The sequence below is a fragment of the Sphaeramia orbicularis genome, chromosome 5, assembly GCF_902148855.1.
Source record: "Sphaeramia orbicularis chromosome 5, fSphaOr1.1, whole genome shotgun sequence".
NCBI classification, from domain to species: Eukaryota; Metazoa; Chordata; class Actinopteri; order Kurtiformes; family Apogonidae; genus Sphaeramia; species Sphaeramia orbicularis.
The window spans coordinates 35,393,005-35,414,043 of record NC_043961.1 but is presented as its reverse complement, the minus strand read 5'-3'; the positions used below and the strand labels follow the sequence as shown (position 1 = coordinate 35,414,043).

Genomic DNA, 21,039 nt, shown 5'->3' with positions numbered 1-21,039 from the left:
CCTTTACACACATACTGTTAAATATTTTAGGGCACTTTCGTAAAAAAAGTCGCACCTGTTTAGGAGTGGTGAGTATGAATTAGCTGGAGGTAAAAGTGAACAGGCCCGGGCCCAGCTGTGCTGAGGAGACACCACCATGCCGATCATTAGCAGCCACAGGGGTGCTAATGAGTGACATTACGTTCAACATGGGGCTCATTAGGGCTGGGCACAAACCTGTCAGCTGGATGCTTCTCCCGTCAACTCACTCTGACAAATAATGAGACACCTCCTGAACATAAAATGCCAGTTTTTGGTGTAGATTTATTGTAAATGCAGAAATCTATGAAACTAGTAATCATCTAAACAGAAATCATCTTGAGCGTACGTTGGAATAAAACCTGTGTCGGCAAACTACAAGAATCCTAATCCACACCGTCCAATGACACGGTTCATTAACGCTTCTGCCGGCGGTGATGTGTCTCTGTCAACATGCACGGAGTGGCAAGACCGACATGTTGTGGAGGAAATATAACAAACAGCTTTTTTCAGGTTAATGTCAACTCAGATGTTGAATTTTTATCCTTTTTTTAATCTGGGTGTTTCACAATGTAGTGGGTTTGTGTGTCCTTTTTCTGTGTACTTTTTCTGATATGTTTCATTTCATTTATTTCATTCATGGTTATGCATTTCATCAGCAGACATTCAATAATCATCAGGTGAACAGACATGTACACATCCATGCTCGGAAAAGAACAGGATGAAGAAAATCTTAGCCTTCATGGTTAGCTATACACAACTAGCTATAAAGTCATACTGTATAAAGTTAGACAAACCAAACAAAATACATCCAAAGATAATACAAAATGAATACAAAACCAAGTGCAAAACTACATATCCAGGAAGTACAAAACAAACAAAACATAGGTAAATATATATCTGATGAAATGATGCGAAACCATTACGATACCAGACCAAAATAAGCAAATAAATATGTCATGAGATCCGAAACAAATACGAAGCAAAGTGTATTTTGCATTTTGCACAACTCTACAACGCATCAACTAGTAAAAGACCAAGTACAAATGACGAATACTAAAATAATTAGATGTCATAAGATTCCTGCAATAAGGCAGTGATATTGGTGATATGGACGGGAATGAATGTACATCTGCCTCCGTTTTCTGCCTTTTTGAGATTTAATGGCTCATTATATTTATTATGGAGCATTTTATCAAGGAAGTGTGTGTCATGCTGCTGAAAAATGCATCAATAACTCTTAACCTACTTAGACTTTTATCTCCTCCATCCGACTCCACCCTAGCATTTTTTAACTTACAGAAGGAATTATTGGGAGTTAAATGTATTATTTCCTCTGTGAAATAAATTTGCTGTCTCATGCTGTATATTAATATTGAATGAGACAGACAGTTGTACTTACCCAGGATGCTTGTACAGTCTATTCATTTTAACTCCCTCTCATCTCTTCATTTTTTTTTTTATTGTTTAGTCGTTTCCTTTTAGAATCATTGCGAACTTTGTCGCTTAGCACCCTTCTGTGAGAACACTACCATGTGTATGTCTTTGCGTGTATTATTAGTAAGTGTTTACATACATGTCTGCCAATCACCCGTGCAGTGCCGTGTGTGTTGCCCTTCTGAAACGTATGTCATTCTAGAGCCCAAACAGAAGGTAGAGTTTGCCTGAAGCAGGTTCACTTCTTCATCCATCCATTAATTAGGTCTTTACTCCAGTGTAGTGGAGTCTGTGCAGTAAATTATGACATAATGCTACTTTATTTATGGATTTATAATATTCAGATTCTCCAATGATGCTCCCGATTTGTCACTGTTTTCACAGAGTATCATGAACAAACTAAGCCTGATGCAGAATGAAGAAGAAAATTCTGTTCTGCCAATTACTCCCATACTTTGAAATGCTTTTGTCATCAAGTGCGTTTGCTGATAACAGCAGCTACACAGGATGAGCAGACCCTGTTGTTTGTTTAATTACACAAATTTATTTATATGTGTGAGAAACAATGGCTGGCATATTGGGTTGGATTTGCTAGTTTAAGGATCACAATCAATATTTAAATCACTGTGTGCCGAATGTTTGTTTCGTAACTGTTTCTGTGTTTTGTAGAGCTAAGCCAAAACAAATAGGCAAAAAAAAAAAACAGTCAACATCTGCCAAAAGCTGAGCACGAGCAGGCTGAGGAAGCACAGCTTACAAACCTCATTTATCTGACTGTACTCAAAATACATAATCACCATTAGAGTTCCACACTCATCTGTGCAGGCACTTCATGTTCTGAGTCGGAGTGATGAGGAAATGGCAGTATATCAGAGCCCAGAACTTCACATGAAAGCTTTTTTTTTCCCTCTTTCTGGTGTGCAAGGTGTGGATTTCGCTTTACTCCTGCGTGTGTGTATGTGTGTCTCATAAGCTGCTCGGTGCTGCTTTGCTGCAGAAGCTGTCAGGATTAACACCTGTGCAACACATACTGCGCTGTGTGACACACTGTCACAAACATTTGCACGTGCCTTACAGATTTGTCCTTTCTGCTCAGATGGGGTTTGTTTCATGGCAGCGTGGTGTTAAGGTCAGACAAGGCAATACTTTCATGTCAAAGATCAACTCTGTGTGTACTTTAATGACCCTGTAACAACACTGCAGAAGGCTCCGAAGAACAATGAAGCATGTAGTGATGAAGTTAGACAAACAGCTGCTGAGGCAGGCGATGAAGAATAAAGAAAACCACTGAGCATGTTTCCTGTCTTTTTGTTTTGTGGGAGGCCAGCACTCTGATTCATCTCTCCAAATGCCAAAACTAGAATAGTCTTGTGAGGATTAAGAAAAGGACTTGGTGCTGTTAATCAGAGATACTGTTTGCAAAGGATAATCCCATAGATTATTTCAAAGCACCGAAGTTACAACAAAGCCAGATTAATCCAAGCTTCAATTTAAACCACTACAACAGGGCTCTTATATGAGGTTAAAAATATCATTACTGCCTGTCCTATAAATTTGCTCTAAAAAATGTCTAAACGCTCATAATTGTTGGTACAAAGATGACGAGGTGCTGTCATTAGGACAACCTTGCTTTCAGGTCTCTGATCAAACAGAGACAATTGTAGTCCACTGGAACCACTGCTAGAGCTGTCATGATAATGACATTTTCATTTTCCTGTTCATTTGGTGCCATTTACATTGTGTAGGCCTGGTAATAGTGTTTTTTGTGGACTTACAACTGGAACACTTGGTAGAGTTTAAGCCTGCATCCTACTGTTTTTTTCAGACAAGGAGGAGAGTTACATACAGTTGTGGAAAAAATTATTAGACCACCCTTGTTTTCTTCAATTTCTTGTTCATTTTAATGCCTGGTACAACTAAAGGTACATTTGTTTGGACAAATAAAATGATAACAACAAAAATAGCTCATAAGAGTTTAATTTCAGAGCTGATATCTAACCATTTTTGATGTTTTCTTGATAATAACCAAAATCCCTTAAGTTCTTACATCAATAGCTATGGCACTGTACTGACAAAAACAGTGCTTTTAGGCATTCCATGTTTTCTTTTCTGTTTGTTTTAGTCACATGATACACACAGGACTTAATACTTGATTGCATAACCATTGTTTTTGATGACTTTTGATCTATTGGTCTAATAATTTTTTCCGCGGCTGTATGTGATTGACAGCTGTAATTACCAATCACTGGTCAGTTTCTGTCAGATGTGACCTGGACGTGACTATTGCTGTACTCCATGTCTCAACATGGAATCTCAGCAAAAGGGGTTTCACTCTTTCGCTATGGCATGAAACGATGTCAGGTCATCTAGTTATATTCAGTCTTTTGAAATTTGGACTGAGACAAGGGAGCTGCAAGATGGAAAAATTCTGTCACCCCTGATTTTGGCTCAAGCAGGTTTAATTAAGAACAGCAATTTACTGACACTAGAACACATAAATAGTAGTGCTGTCAAATGATTTAAGTTTTTAATCAGATTAATTACAAGGTTGCTGTGGATTAATTTCAATTAATTATGATTAAATATCATTCATGTTTTAATCGCCTTTCATTTTGCATGAGGAAACAGACTCAAGAAAGAAGGGAATAAATATGCACAACACCTTCAACAGTTTCAACAAAACAACTTGAAACAACGGTTTCATCTTTGCTTTTTTTGTACTCATATTTCCATCCAGAGTCCAACGTGCTGTGTAGCGTCTTCCATCTTTATGGGTTGGTTCTGCTGCCTGTCACTACTAGATCAACTGCCCATTTGCTCATGCGCAACACTAACTCTACTTGGACAAACTGCTCAAAATGTGTTGCCAGAGACATTCAGAGTCATTTTGTGCTACAGATGGGTTAATTGTGTCAAATTTTTTAATCAGATTAATCATGATGATGGATTAATCTGCAATAACACATTAATTTTGACAGTCCTAATAAATAGTAACTGCATTTCTGTTTGCAGATGAACTGCTCAGGGTAGGTCTGACATGAATAACTTGAATATGCAAAGCCCATTACTGTAATATACAAAGACACGACTGATAGATAGGTAGCAAGAAGAGTCAAGTACCCCAAGATAAAGGAGGCAATGTGAGATTATTTGAATAAAATGCCATTCAAATCTCCCACAGTGGAGAGTTATGTGTGCCTAATAGTGATGAAATGTGACATTCATTTCATCCAATAGTTTTTATACACTGATCATCATGAACACATTGTGATATGGTGATTATGCAATAATTTAGATGTACTTACTGCTAACAAAATAGAAACTACTGACCTTGTACTTGGACAAAAGCTTCTCTTTAAGAAGGAATTACCATGACTACAGACACTCACAGCCTGATTTCCCTCTGATAGTTATGTTGTACTTAGATGCTTTCTAATACCCTCTAAACCTGACAACACTTGAGCAAATGCCCCCAGTATGCAACCTTTACCGTGCACCTTTATAACCTGTCAGAAGTGTGATGTATGCATTTTGTGTCACCACTCGCTGATAAGTGACCCCCGGCGTACAATATACTCACTTTCCAGCAGCGTAGACCTCTGCTGTGTCAAACAGATTGATGCCATTTTCATAAGCCAGCGTCATCAGCTGCTCTGCCATCTGTTGAGAGGGCAGGGGGAGAAGGAGCAGAGAGGTTAAGGGATGGGGTGAGAGATCACTGATGTGACGTGTTAGGGCTTTTCAATTATTAACTTCCTCAACAGGAAGAAGGAAAGCTGCTGTGGCTTCAACACAGCATGTTTATACGTTCACCCTGTGTCTGCTGACCCTGTGGCAGTATGTCTTCACTTTAAGTAAAAATAGGCATGTGGAGCAATCCAAAATATGCCGGATCATATACAGGGTTTCCATTCCTAAAGCTCTGACTGATGGAAGAGGGAAAAATCCATCTGCTCTCACCTCATCCGTTATCTGTCCACCAAATGTAACCCATGTCCCTACAGGGAGAGAAAAAGAGGGGGGATCAGTGTTTAAGTACACAAACTCACATGTACATGCAGATGACCAGGTGAACAGTGATACTACATGTGCTACTCAAGTGGGTTCTGCAGGTGTCACCAAGTTAAATATAACACTTATGAGATCTAGGATAGTGTAATATGCTGGTACATGGATCATGTGACATCAGAAAAACGACTACTTCGTAACAGGCTCTATCATTGTCAAAATGTACACGCTTTCTAGACGTATTCTGTTTTATTTTTATCTGGAGGACTCTTTGTGTCCTTTGACACAGCACGGAAATCTGACTAAATACATCATAAACAAATATGGAAGAACACAGACATGAAATGGAACAGGGGAATTCTGAACAAATCAACCAGCCAAGACAAAATAAAAGACTGTAGCTAAAAGAAGGACTACTACTACTGTCTACTAAAGTCTGAAATATACAAGAAAAAACCTTTTATATATCTATAATGCAACATTTGTATTTTCCAACATTTATGTTGATTCAAAAAGCCAGTTCTACTATTGATCCTGTATGGTTATCATATAAATTATATGTTTTGTTTAGATATTTTGACCCATTTTAGTCCTACATTTTTTTGTTTGCGATTATAGTTGAAAGGTTTTATACACTTTTATGTTTTATATCACTTGTGAGTAAGAACCTTTAGTTTCAAGTATATAATTCAAATGGAAAAAAAATAGGACCAAGGGTCCTGTAGTCCATCGGCATATTTACAGACATTAATTGACATTCCTTTGACCTGTCACGGTCAGTCAAGGTCAAAGGTCATGGCACCAAATGAAAACCCATATGTGACTTCCTATCTATTGCCAATAGTAATTATATCAATATCTTCAACTATTTTCAAGTTATAGCAGTTTGAAATGATTTTTATAATTATAAACCATTATAATTATAAATCAATGGGGATTTTTAAAATTTAAAAAATTCATAAAAAAATCAAAAAAATTAGTATTTCCCAATTCTTTGCACAAACTTCGTAGACAAAGATGTTCCACAACAAATACCAAGTCATTCTGACTGATGTTTTTCAGAAGAAGATTCTTGAAAAACTGTTTACGGACGACGGATGGATGTCAACTGATACCAATAGCCTTTCAGGCTGTTTGACAAAAAATAGGTCTTTTCCTGTGATCACTGTGTGAATTGACATAAAATTGTATTGTTTTCTGGCTATGAAATGACCAATATCAGGATATGTGATTTTGCTCATAATGCACAGTCCTACATCAAACTGCAGAATCCAACTGAATAACTGCAAGAAATCCAAATTAGTTATTACATTAAAGACAACTCTTGACTAACTACAAAATAAACATCAAATGGATTGAAGGCACTGTCACAACAAATGTATTCTGCATTTTATTGTGTTTCTTTTACCCGACTACACTGAAAATGAATGAATGACTGATATGTTCTGATGTACTGTCATAGCAATTACAGTTTCACTTTACAGGTTTGTGATGAATACTGACATCCTGCAATCAAAGACATTTTGTAAGTGACATTTGTTGAAGGTACAGAAAAATAGCAAAACTTTGCTAAAATAAATTCAGAACTTGTCTTGAAAACCCACAGGGAAGTTGTAACTTAAACTATACAGAGTTATGATGATATGAATGATGTATTGAATAAAGTTTTAAGTAGTATGTAACCTCAGAAGGATCACTGAAACTTGCCACTCACACACTTTTCTTGCAGTGTGAAAGAAGGCACTCTCTGGTTATCAGTTGACATCACAAATCTATTACATAAAGTCCTTTATGTGAAGCAAATGTCCCGAGTGTGCCTCATGATCCATGAGACTCTTACCTAATCCGAGGCAGGACACCCGCAGGCCCGACTTTCCAAGGTTTCTGTCAAGAGAGAGAAATACATTAACATTAATGCAGCACTGAGGTGGCAGTGATTTGTGATATTTTGCACTCCAGCTGGGTTTGTCCAGAAGAGTGGGACTTCAAGCCTCATTTTTAACCCTGACTGACGAACCCTGTCATACTTCGGTAACATTTGGCCAAGTTTTCCTCAAGTAAGGAGCTGGTTCTTAATGATCTAGCCTAACTGTAGTAGAAGCTTAGAGTCATGGAAGCTGAGAAGGACAGGGTTTTGTATGGAATTGAAACCAGCATGCGTTTACTGCAGCACTGACAAATGTATATGGATGGCTGAGCAAAGATAATAACACGTGCACTGACAATGACGATGTGAGTGCTTAAATGCTCTACATGTGTGCAAAGACATGTCAGGGGAAATTCGGAGAGGAAGTGCTTCTTAAGCAGACCCACCATGACATCCACTGAAATTTTTCACAGCACACCAGGATCCCTCAGCCGCCATCTGACTGAAATCCCCCACAGCAACGAGGAAGCTTGACTACTCACAACAACTTGCTCGTAAAGCTGGCGTCTCTGAGCCTATCACAGTCCAGACAGACCTCTCTGCTGACAATCGCAGCTTTGGTCAGGGCTTTGATTCTTTTGTGCAAGCTTTTTAAGTTTTCTAAGGCACTGATGGTTCTCAGCTAAAAGGCAACATCATAACAGATTTGTCATACACACTGAAAATGTCTTTTTATTAAGTTCCGAGACATAGTTTTCAAAGGTATTGTGTATCGGAGGAATGATTATACACAATATACAAAATTAAGTGCACAACTTATATTCAACCTATTTTAACATGAGATGCACTTGCAATGTAAAAAGATAAAACTAATGTGGCATCAGAAATGATGTAACATGTGCAGGAGTCAAAGTGAGCGTGTGGGAGGATATCTGATATATTTTTATAAGACTGCCTGTATGGAAGTATAGTTTAAATGATAAGGATTTAAGAGGGACACTGTGAATAGGAGTATTGTGTGTAAAGTATGTGTGCAGATGTGCATGGTGTATGAGCGTGGTTGTGATTTTATGTGCGAGTGGGACCGTGTGTGCGTGGGGGTGTTTTTTTGAAGCCATAAGATTGCTGAATTGCTGTGGTGACTAACAAAACACTTCTTTCAGTGTGGTCTGAACACCAAGTCCAAAGCACTGACTAAACTGTTTGAAATGAGGACGGGAAGCTCACCAGAATCATTTCCCCTGTTAGAAGGCTTCATTTTTACATGTACAGTAGGAAGACAAAAAGGATCATCAAATGCATTAAGTTTATCTTTCATGTGTCTTCATATATGTTCTATTTTGGAGGAGTTAATCCATTTGAATGTTCCCTACTTCATCCACCATCATTAGTTCCACTTCACTGAACCACCATAGATCCTAGTTCAGTCTCCACTGATTTGATGATGATCTTAGATATCAAACTCAACACGAGGATTCAAAAGAGAAGACGTTTGCATAAAAAAAATTTAAAAAAAAAACCCTCAAACATTTGTTGAGTAATCTAATGTCTTATCAGGGTCAAGTGATGCTAAAAAATAATAAAGTCATAACTACTTCATGTGTTTGGCTCGTCAACATTTGTGTCTAACTTATTTGCTGCATGGAACCTCATTAAAAAGATTTCATTTGGTCAGTGAGGGCTGTAATCGTGTTACAGTTAGAACCCGAGAGCTGATGACGTCATGTATGGGAGTCCACTGACTCACAAGCACACAGTCCACAAACGCCAACAAGGAAGACAGAGTGATAAGGCAATCTAGTGGGACTCTGTGGCCTTAAGGTGCACAGCGGTGACAAGGTTAATACAAGTCCCTTCAGGCAAACCACAAGAGCTGATATACAATTAACTGCCTCTTAACTGCATAAGTAAAATACCCCCTCAGGGGCTGACGTACAGCATTATGAACAGATAACAGAACCTACATGCAAACTGTTGAAAGAAATTCTTAGTGGAACACATTTGCTGAAATGTTTTTGGATGTTTGTCTCTTTCTATAACAAAATAGATTTTTACTTAAAAATTCCACCTGATGGTGTTGTGCTTTACTCAAATTGTAAACAACAAGAATTTATCTATTAATTATGTTATCCAGTAGATATTAGTGTACATTCACCAATCTCTGGAGTAGACTTGTGTTATGCCACAGTAAAACACCTAAGGTGATGACACAAATTTTTGTTGAGCAACATATTAATACAGTGCATACAAGCATGTTCAGGAAAGGACGCATCATAAACCTGTCTAATTAGATAAACCATGAGGAACTGTATAGACATGCCTCTAGCGTTTCACCATTTCCATCAGTGTGTGTTGGGGGTTATCATTCAGTCAAGCTTACTATGCAAGCGTTGCATAAGCAGGCCTTAACCATGAACGCTGTACATACAGTATCAGTGCGCTTAAGCAATTTCCTAAACCTAAAAATAAGAAACAAGAATATCACAGTACATGGATCTGCCCTTGCCACTGTTCTGACTGTAAGGATGTCCCTTTGTCAGCACATTGTCGTGTTCAATATTTCAGTAGATTGGCCTTGACTACTGCATTGTAGGTTGCTGCAGTGACCCTCTGCCAGGACCTGCAAGCAGCAGGGGTCGAGTTCCTGCTGATCCTCAGCAGACGTGAAGCCCAACAGTAAAGCCATCTCACTCACACCCTCCTCAATATTGAAGGAGACAGGCACAGGAGAGGACAGCTACACAACTACAGTGACAGGGACAAAGACATGTGAGCCATGAGGGTCTACTTGGTTTTGCTTTGAAATACTATCCAACATTTCTCCAAGGTTTTGTTAACATCCGTCTGTATTTACAATCAGCTCAGAGTCGGAGTGGAATAAGCAAGCAGCTCATTTTCATAAGGTGGGTTACTTGATTAGAGGTGATTAGGAGATCCACGTGGGGGCTTGTTGAAACACATGATACATTACTTTTCAACCTGATGTAATGAATCGTGCAGGTCCAGGTCAAATCCTTCAGGTCGGTTATGGTGTGACAGTCCGTAAAAATGATGTGGACCTGACAAATAGTCGAACAGCAATATGTTTTTCATTGAAAAGGTAGAGGATATTAAAGGTCACCTGTGATTTACCTTCAAATTATTATTGGGTCATTGATTATCGGACTGTTGTCTCAAGAGGAAAAATGAAACAGAAAGTAATGATCTGTAGCAGAAAAATTAGTCTCACCTAGCTGGAGTCACTGTCTGGACAGGGCTGTGTGGGTCTAGTACCATCTACTATCATTCTGGAATAGGGATTAAAAATATGTGTACTTTATGTGTCAAAACTAAGACATTTTTAGTTTGGGGTTGTTTTTTTTCCGAAACTGTAATGCGCAGACAGTGTAAAGGAGGAGAATATCGACTGAAATAGTCACCCAGTGTCAGTAGAGTACATCCTGTGAGCCAGACAACAGAAAATATCAACACAGCCAGTATGAAGAGATAAAAACAAAGCATTCACTAGTTCTTCTACTCTTGTGTCCATATTCTGGATAATCTACTCTCAAATAAAGGCACAGAGTAATACAGTAGCATATGTACCAGTTTGTCCAAACATTTTCTATCTGTTAAGTTCTATAAAGGCTTTTTTCTTCTCTTTTCTTTCAGTGAACCAATGAATGTTTCAATGGATGTTTGTCTTTACAACAAACACTGCAGCAATCCCAATCAATATGCATTTAAACAATGTGAAAAGCACAGTGACTTCCAACATTTGTTTAAGTGTTGTGACAGCACGGTCAGGCTGACCTCTGATACTAAGGACGTTCAGACACCAATGGAGCCGGTGGCCGTAATGCTCAATAAACTGATGAACTACAACATGTTACCTTATGTTACTTTGATAGAGCAAGGAAAATGACAACCAAAGGGGTGGAAAACCTGGAACGGATGACTAGAAGAAACAATTATAGAGCTGAAATGGATCTGAGATGTACAAGCTGAGACTGGGGGAGGTTTCAATCAATAGCTGCCAATACTGTTAAAAGTACTTGGTCATTTGATCCTGTCAGGTTTAATGAATGACAGAAAAAAATAACTGTCTTGCTAGCTGAGCAAGAGCACTGTTTCTTAACAAAGTCTGTGTGAATTTGCTTCCATTTGATGATGAGATTAGTCTACTTGATACAACCCCACACCTTCATTCACATGCTTCACATCCATTAGGGCTGTGTAGGATACAGAATTTTTAAAGTAAGCGGATATATTTTCAAAAGAGAAATGCAATGATCCCACTTATATTGATTTTTACTTGTAACATAACCTATCTCTTCCGTAAAGCCTCTTGAGAGTCTACATAGAGTGTATATAGTTTCTATGTGTATAGAGTTTCTTTTTTTTTTTTCCTTATGTTACTTTCCATGACTTTTTAAATATCTTGTATTTATAATTTACTAGAGACAACATCTACTGCCAAAGAATTTCTTGTATGTGTTTACATACTTGGCGAATAAAGATGATTCTGATTCAAGTGGGCATAAATCTAAGCTGTTTTCATTCATTATCTAAGCTGTTTTCATAAAAATTCCAAATATTTGTATACACCCCCCATATTTGTGCAGTTGTTTCAGCTAAGCATCTGTGTGAAACAAGGATAAGTGTGAGGCCTGACCTCTGCAGTAACCAGCAGCTATGTTAGTGCAATGAGACGAACTCTACTTAATTTTAATTTCCACAGTGGCAGAAAAGAACATGTGGAAACTGTTATCAGCAGAGGCCATGTCAACATTGTTCTTCCCACCTTTTAAGTCTAAAACCACACAGCAAAATAGTTAAGCCTTGTTAAAATGTGGGACTTAAGTCAAGTGGCCCTAGGAGGCACAAAACAGGTGGACTTCAAGTCACGTTAATGTCTGGGGATGGGACAAGACAGGGTGATGAATGAGGAAACGGGGTCACTGAGCTGTAAACAGGAATGCGTTAAAAGATACGTTACCGAGCGCTACTATTAATACTACCTCATTTGCACCTTCAAGTTCAGAAACAGTACAACACCAAATGCCACCAGGTTGTGTTGACTGAAGGTGGTTTCCTCCTCCGCAACATCCGTTCCACTTAAAGGGAGGGAGGAATGGAGCAACAGATGAGAAATTACACACTAAATTAGGGCTGTCCTGATGAGGCAAGACGAGCTAATAAATGGAACGAGGCACTGCTGTAACTGCGATTAAAAAAAACATCTCTTCACAAAATGTCATCGTGGCTGGTAGAGGTGTGGAAATTTCTTCTTTCAAAAGGTGCATCACAAAGCAGCGATCACAACTGAATCGTGAGGACGGTGAATACTCACACCTCCACTTGTAATACACTGCAGAATGATTCATGTTTTGTTTTCGGATTATTTACATACTGAAGTGGGTCAGTTGTTGAAAAAGTAGCCATGAGCAGTAATATAGAAAACTGAGGATGCCATCTTTTAAGATGCAATGAGAATCTTGCATTTACATTAAAAAACAAGACAAGTGAATCTTAGCATATTAAATGATGAGGTCATTTAAGATCAGCCCATCTAATGGCAGACGTGTTTATTACTTTATGTCCAATTTGTTATTAACCTCATTGTTGAAAAAGCTGAATATTTGTGGTCTGTGTTGAGTACATCCTACAGACTTCATGATGCTCTATTCATACACTTCAGTTGGATTATCTTCTTTTCTATCTTTTAAGACTATTCCTGTTTTGGAAAAAGACTGATTTGTGTGGGTAAGTTGTGACTAAAGGTGAGCTGATATTTTTAGTAATTGTTCTCTGGCGGTTACAGAGCAACACAAATAATTCTTAACACCCCAGGACAAAACACATGAGAACTGAGGAGGAAATATCAGGAGTAGAATCTGTCTTAGACATTTTGAGTCTTTCCTTTTTAACAGAAGCCAATAAAACTACTGTCGCCTGTAATTGGTCAACAGCCTCATGTGACCAGCTGGATATTTTCATGACATTTAAACTAATTTCGCTGTTGATGTCTTATTTTCTTTTTCACTGATTTTTCGGTCAGAATTTGCAGTGACTCATAAGATTCCAAATGGACACTGCTAAATACTGACATATAATTTGTAAGTCAGTACTGGCTTGCAGGCAGTGTCAAAATTGACAGCAGCCTGCAAACATGTGGAAAGGCATTTCATTTGGAATATGCAACCGATTTCATTCAGCACCCGACAACATAGAGCTGGGTAGTGAAGCACTTCAAGTCAGCTGTCAATGGCAGTTCATTTCCTTAATAGAACATAAACAGATTGTCAGCTCGGAGGGTTTTCCCACGGCTAAATTTGTTTTTCTGCTAACTGTGGCGTTTTAGAGGCGCTTGTCTGGGATAAATCTTCCAGAGCCCACAGGGTTGGAAAATCTTCTGCTAAACACTGAAGAGATGGAAGGGAAAAAGAGAAAGGAAAATTTGTATAGTCTATGGTGGATTCCAAGACTTTCAATCAGTTTTATGCTGTATCTTCAATGTCAGACACGAGTTCACCCTCTCCTGAAATGCTTTTAAGTTGACTAACCTTGAAAAGGTATACACAAGTATACTTATTTCCAAAAGATCTCATTTATTTCTGAGTGCTTTATACTGTGTAACTCGAACTTACTTGTATAAACTCAAACTTGAAATTATTTTGCTTAAGTGAATGGAACCTCTATGGAAACCCCCCCCCCCAAAAAAAAAACACTGAAACTCTCACTGAGAGGAAAGAGCTACACTGGAATCAGTATCAGTCTAGAGCAAATTGGGGCCATCTGCTTAATTAAAAAAGTGGGGTTAAATATTCATAATACACATGACTAAGCATGGTGCTGAAGGGTAGAAAGTGTTTTCACTTTAGCCTCCCACTGCAATGTAACTTAATTTCATTTGTACAACACTTTTTCTTCAATCACTGCCTTACACATTACATAACTTGCTATTCAAAAGCCTCTCATGCAGAAGGCAAGGATAAATATTCATTGTCAAAATGTTGATTCTGTGCTCTTTTATAAAACCTATGCAGAAGAACAGACTAGTGGGCAGCTTTCGTAATCTGCACATAGCATTTGGAAAGATTAAAAGTGAAAATTGTGCATGGATTTTTAAGGGGTGGAGTTAATCTATATTTTCTCATGCAACACAAAACCCAAAAAGCAACGGGAACAGTCAAATACAGTTCTTACTACGTGCAGCATAAAGGGCTTTCTTCTTGGCACTGTATAGCAGAAATAATAAATCTAAGCTGTTTCTAGATCATTTAAGGAAATAACATGGAGAGCAAGATTGTGGTGCAAAGACACACACACACACATACATAAGCTTTAATTAAACTCCACCAGTGAGGCAAAGAAAGAACAGCTGTCTTCATTTTTTCCTTCAACATAACACAAGTGTGTCTCTCACATGCAAACACACTTATAGAGACATAGGCAAAATATTCCACAACAACCCCCCATCTCACTTGCTCTCGTATGCACCAACACAGACCAAACCTTCGAGTACACAGAGCACACTGACACACAACACAAGCCTGCATCAATAAATGAACCATCCCACCGTTTGGCACTCTCTCTCCACATGCCCAGAGCAAACAGATGGCCAGTGTTCTGCTTGCATTTAAGATGGTACCTAAGTGGCTACGGTGCCCTGAAATCTGTGCTGTGGATGAGTCTTATATTTACATCAGAGTGGCCAAAGTGTACTCCTCTATGTGTAGCGCTCAACTACTGCCGTCTATTTATGATTCACATTATAAGGGGGAGTGCAGGCTGTGGAAAGCTGGCTCCCTGATGAAGAGCCCTAGAATGTAGGAAAATGTCCCAGCAAGCACCCACACTCACAACGCCCCAAATTTCACACCCACAGCTTTTATCACCCAAGCCTGAGCACTGCATGCGCCTGCATTTGTGTCACAAAATACCGGAAAAATTATGCTCAGTTCAGTCATTCTTAAGAAATGCCAAATAACAATAATCCTTCAGTTACGCACCGTGGATTCAATTTCCAAATGGAATGTGAAAAAATATAAAATGTCTAACTCTGCATTACTCATTGTTACTGTGATACATATAATAAAAATTAGCCAGAGTTGTGGGACGGACCTTTTACTATTAGTAACCCAACAAAACGGAGGGGTTTAAACACCATCCTGTGACGCACACAATGCCGTCAGCAACTATATACTGTGGCTAAGGTTCGCTGTCAACTTTAAAACCAAAAGTGGACCACCAGAGATGTGAAGAATCCTACTGACAGTCCAGGCTCAGGCAGGTTACTTGTAGATTTACACCAGGGGAGGAGGTGAGTCAGCTCTGATTTACATGGCCTCTGCAGTAAACGATACTGAGTGCAATGCAGCAGAAGGGTTCTGTAGCTGATGCGAACTGTGGCAAACAATATCATGCTTAGACCAAAAAAAAAAATCCTCCTGAAGCACAAAAGTTATCTATAGCAGATTACTTTTGTTTTTTTTTCCAACAGATTCAGTGTGCACACAGCACATAAATGGCAGTCCAACTGAAAAGTGATGCACATTCACACATTCACACTGGAGTGTTGCCTTGCAGGATTTTATTTCCTATACCTAAGCAAATAAACCTGGCTTTTTATAAAGGTGAGTCATTCCCTCAAGACCTTTCCCTGCTTTGGTAGATTGAAAAAGAGCTGATACTGGACTGAAAAGCAGGGGCCTTATGAGACTCACTCCCCACCTGCACTGCCTGCCCAGTCTCAAAAGATATTCTTCCATTGCCTGAGCAAGACTACTTTACATAATCATAAGCCATTTTGTGTGCATCATTAATTCAGTCCTGACTGAAGCCATTTAATCATTCCTTGGAGGAGGTGCGGTATTTCACAGCCACGCTTGACGATTTTAACCAGTCATGTCATGCAAACCTGGTGTCACATTACAGAACGGCTCAGTCTGTGGTGAGGCAGTTTACTAAAGCTGCTTGCAGCCCCCCGCCCCATATCTTGAAAAGACCTTCATTTTGATGGTTTTCTGTGGCCTTGTGAAAGGGGTCGGTTTTTACTTAACCTGTATCCCTGGCAGTGGGTGCAGTCTGACAATCTTCATTCAAGCTCAAGGCTGCCATTCAAGGAAAGAGAGAAGACTGTATGCAAATGAGGTTGATCTGAATTTCACACTGCTATTCTGCAGTGTGGATAATCGTGGAAAGTTTTGTTGAGTGGATAAGACAGCTTAAACTGTATCCTTTTCGGGCACAGTTATGAAACCAATAATCTCCTGCTGTCAATGGCAAAATGAAAAACTCAAACTGAACTTAACTGAGGAAAAAAAAAAAATCTAGCGCTCAAGGATGAAAACTGCAATGCACGGCCATGTTAGTGGACTTGAAAGCTTTAACTCCAAGAGGCACATTTGAAAGATACACACTGACATGAGCACAGATCACTCCAGCCTACTGTACTCCCTCTTGGGCATAATGCCTACACCAGCACTAACCTTAGCATTCATCCTTCACATCTTTCCCCCTCTCCTTTCTTCCCTTCCACAGACACCTTGCTGTACCCTCAATCCATGCATTTCTAAGCCTGATACTACATATTTCCTTCAGTATATATCTGATATAAGCCTCATTGAAAAACATAACAGCCTGCTATGGACTTTGGATGAAGAACACAAACAGCCGCTGGCCCAAAGCTGAAAATGATTTTACTCATTCAATATCATTAGCCTCAATAATGACAGTGTGCCAACATGGTGAGCCTGCTGTTAGCAAATCAGACGCAAAGGATTGTGATGTGCCTTCGGACAGAGAGCAATGTGTTTCCTCAAATCAACGCCCAAAGATAAGCTCTCAGTCAGAAGGGAAGCGACTGTTGCTTCTTTAAACGCATTTATTTTTAAACCATAACACCAAATTGCAACTAATGAAGCATTCAGAACTTTTACTTATAAAGCATGCCGATATATTTTGTAAGTACAATATATTAAAAACACTGGAGAAGCTTTGATTTGGGTTGTTTACAAGCGTCCACGTTGTGTGATTTCTTACAACATTTAATTGCTAGTTAGAGGACAAACTGCAAACATACTAAACAATTACAGCACATTTCCAAAGCTGTGGCTGTGTGAGTGTAGTACATAGATACAGGTTTTCAGTGAAAGCTTGTAATTTTTCATTAATATGTCATGTCAAATGATTATCTTTGTTGGGAAGTTGAGTGACAGATGGGAAAAATATACAGAGTGAAGGATGACTCATGTCTGCGATGCAAAGCAGATACATTTTACATTATAACAGCCAGCCTGATAGGACTGCATTGTACTCTAACTGACCGTCCTGCAAAGTAACATGAACCTATTTTCTCACTATTATTGTGTCGTTTTCCTCCACTACTCTTCAATTTGCTATTCACCCTTCAGTTCTCTGAAACTCAATATGCACACAGAGATATCCAGTTGTATAATGATTCCTCTCATTTTTCAGTCCTCGTGTGAATGCTGGAATAATTTGAATAACTCGCCACAAAAACAGGAGACATTTGCATTTTGGTATAAATTTCATGCATGTAACCCTTTGCATAAATGTTAAATATGAATGTAGTAGATAAAACAGTCATTAGTCCTCTTGTCTCTGGAGGTTTCTGCACATAAACAGGATAAATAATTTTCCTCAAATCAAATTTAGAAAATAAAAACTCTGAGCTATGTCATCAAAAAGCAACTGAGCAGAAAATAATGAGCTGACTGAAGTGGTGAAGTAAGCTCTTGATAACCATATGAAAATAAAATGCTGCTGGTAAAAGCTATCATCATGCAAGTTGTCAATTATGATTTCATTAAGCAGCCATGTTCTTTTTGAGTTTTAAAAAGGTTAGAAGTGTTGACAGTTGGACTTTTCTATTGCTTTAGATGTGATGATATAAAATATGACAAAATTTTGGACCTATTTGTTTAAAAGCATGTGCAATGATAATAATAATCATTTTGCTAAATTGTAACAAATGCAAATGGTATTTTGGAACACAAAACATTAATCTGAAGAAATGGTCCAGTCCTCCTCAAATGAAGCTCCTCAAGTTTTTTCTGCTTCCATACACTCAAGTAAAAATGAGATCAGACTAAATCAATTTGAAAAAAGTTACATCTTTATTTTGTTTGTTTCGTGATAGTTCACAATAGCTAGTAACTGTGAACTAGAACTGTGACTGTCATCAATTCTAACCAGCTGGGGATTGACAGTGTTGACAGGAAGCAGTAAGGAAGATAAACTGACACACAATAGCCATATTAAAAAAAATGAGCTGTCAGATCTTATGTATTATAGTTGTAGTGGAGCATCTGATGGCCATTATTCACTATATGTTCTGGCACGAGGCTACAAATCCTTCTCCAATTAAATGTTAAATATTTAATATGCAAGTTTCAACAGGAGATTGTAGATCTGATGTAAATGAATGGATGTAAAATATGTCTGTGGATGAAGAGTTGCACTGTTGGTCTAGTGTGGTCCATTGCCTACCTATACTTCATGCCAGTCTTCATGCTTTGCTCACTGGAGGAAGGCACACTCTGCACAGAGAGTTGACCTAGACTGCGAGCAACCATCGCCACTGCTTTGAACTTGCTTCGTGTGCCTGTGCTGGGGCTGTTGGCATTCTGTCGATTTAACCGGTCCTCCGTGTTGCGGCTTACCCCCCCACGATGGTCCGTGCACACCAATGACACCTGCATTCTGGCTTTTCTCCAGTTGTCCCAACTGTTGGTACTTAAACTTTCTTCTGGTAGAAACAAATAATGAAAAGCTGAAGTTCCTCCTGAAGCACTGCCACTAAGATAATCAACCCTCAAACTCTGCACCTCTGTCAGGAATCACTGCCCAGTCTCTTAACCAACACACAATGTCCAGTGGGGGAAAAAAAAATGTGTCAGAGGGTTAGGATGGCAGATCAGAAAATCTGCAAACAGCAAAGGACTGCTGATGAGGTGAAAACACAATCCTCTCAAAGAAAGTCCAAATCCAAGCACAACATCACACCATCTCTTAGCCAGAGTGTGAAGCGCATTCGCAATCACTGCAAACTTCGGATACACAGAGGTCAGGTCCAGTATAAAGCTATAAAAAAACAACAACAAAAAATCTTTAAAGAGTCCAAAAATCAGAAGCTGTACGAAATTTCCTCTGCAAGGTTTTCCTAGATTCATCCAGGTGTCCTCCTCTTGCTTTATCTTTTAAATCAAAGGTTCACCAACCTGACAGGCAGAATTAAAGTCTTGTAATTTTCAAGCTGAGATCAGTGCTACAGATAACACCTCTTGCTGTCAGGCTTTAAGAGTGAAAACGCATAGATCCACACAAAGAGATGGAGAGAATAAAACACGACACACAGTTCCAGGAGGTTTTCATCTCCTCGCCTAAGTCCGCCTTGACAGTTGCAGTGGCCGCTGAATATTCTGCTGAATACCACTGCATGTTAGTTAAAGGGCAACCTCATCTCCACTTCCCAGCTCTGACTGTAGCCTGGATTAAACTTACATCTGTATGCCTTGCGCACAGCATAAAGCGGCACAGTGAACACTGGCAAGAGATGGGAGGAGAGTGTAAGAGAGGGAGGGAGGGAATGTGGTGGGAGGGATATGAAGAGACGCTGAGGAGGAATATTCAGAGAGCAACAGCAGCGTCAGAGAGCAGGGCATTGAAATCTGTTGTGTTCATAAGAAAGGGTAGCACATTCCTTTGTCCGTATGTTGCCCTGCAGTGTGGTTTAATGCAGTTTATTCCATCAGAAGAAAACAGGAAGATGAATGCTCACTGGACAGGACTTTCCAATAGCTTACGGCCTCAGAAAAAAGGGACTCACGTGGGTCTGTTCAACTACCCATGAAATATTCATTATGTAACTTTATCTGTGACAATACATTTCAAAGAAAGAGGTGTCTCAGACATAACGGTGATGTTAAATTTGATCAATATTGCTTCTTGCACTGAGTTAAGTACTGTAAGTGATTTTAAGATTCTTTCAGTTGTTGAGTATTCTTCCTGTAGGCAATTTCTGGTTCATCAACACAGGAATAATGAGGGTAGTAGAAACCAGCTCCAGCTACCACCTACTACATGCCATCTGTTATTATCATGTATTAGAAACTGATCTGATGAACAATAAATCCATTCTTAGGTGAACTGAGTAGGCACAGGTAGGAGCGTACAGTAAAAATATAATTGGAGGTTGAAAGTAAACACCACCGTAATTGGACTGTATGCAACAGTGGCTGCGGATTGAAGAGACAGCAGATGAGGACATGCGCTCCCAGTAATATAATACTGAACCTTATCTGAGTGGACCAGCCAGTGTGCCAAGGAGATAATTAAAAGAGATGGCATGAGGAGCAGACATGTACAGTAAAAGCAGTTGAAGACGAACCTCCATCAAAGGAATCCAACAAACGTGCTACTGCTAACTGACAGTCCTATTCTTGGAACTATGACCTTTTGGTGTCCTGGACTTAAATAGAACCCTAAGGGGAAAGGTGGTTTAATTTGGCTGGAATCTGATTTAAGTTTGTGTAAAAAGCAGACAAGTAAAGCTCATGGAGTGGTTTTCAATGCAAATACTAGTTTACAGGGTTGTTCTATTGATTTTGCAGATTCGTGAGGATTTTCCTATTTTCAGTCCCATAATTGCATATTGATAGTTTAGTTGATTTGTTTATGGATGTTTTTTTTTTTCTTAATCA

At 39.0% G+C, this 21,039-nt stretch overlaps 1 protein-coding gene across 4 annotated transcripts in view; it reads right to left on the bottom strand.

Moving 5' to 3' along the window:
- The window catches only part of kcnab2a (potassium voltage-gated channel subfamily A regulatory beta subunit 2a), an 88,719-nt gene that overhangs the window by 11,555 nt on the left and 56,125 nt on the right, over positions 1–21,039 (bottom strand). For 3 of the 4 annotated variants that reach the window (XM_030133923.1, XM_030133925.1, XM_030133924.1), the window contains 3 exons: positions 7,304–7,347; positions 5,416–5,453; positions 5,036–5,115 (listed from right to left, as the gene is read on the bottom strand). In XM_030133923.1, the coding sequence (XP_029989783.1) occupies positions 5,036–5,115; positions 5,416–5,453; positions 7,304–7,347 (162 nt within the window). Of the gene's footprint in view, positions 1–5,035; positions 5,116–5,415; positions 5,454–7,303; positions 7,348–18,826; positions 19,893–21,039 lie in introns of those variants that run through there. The other variant, XM_030133922.1, reaches the window with a different exon arrangement.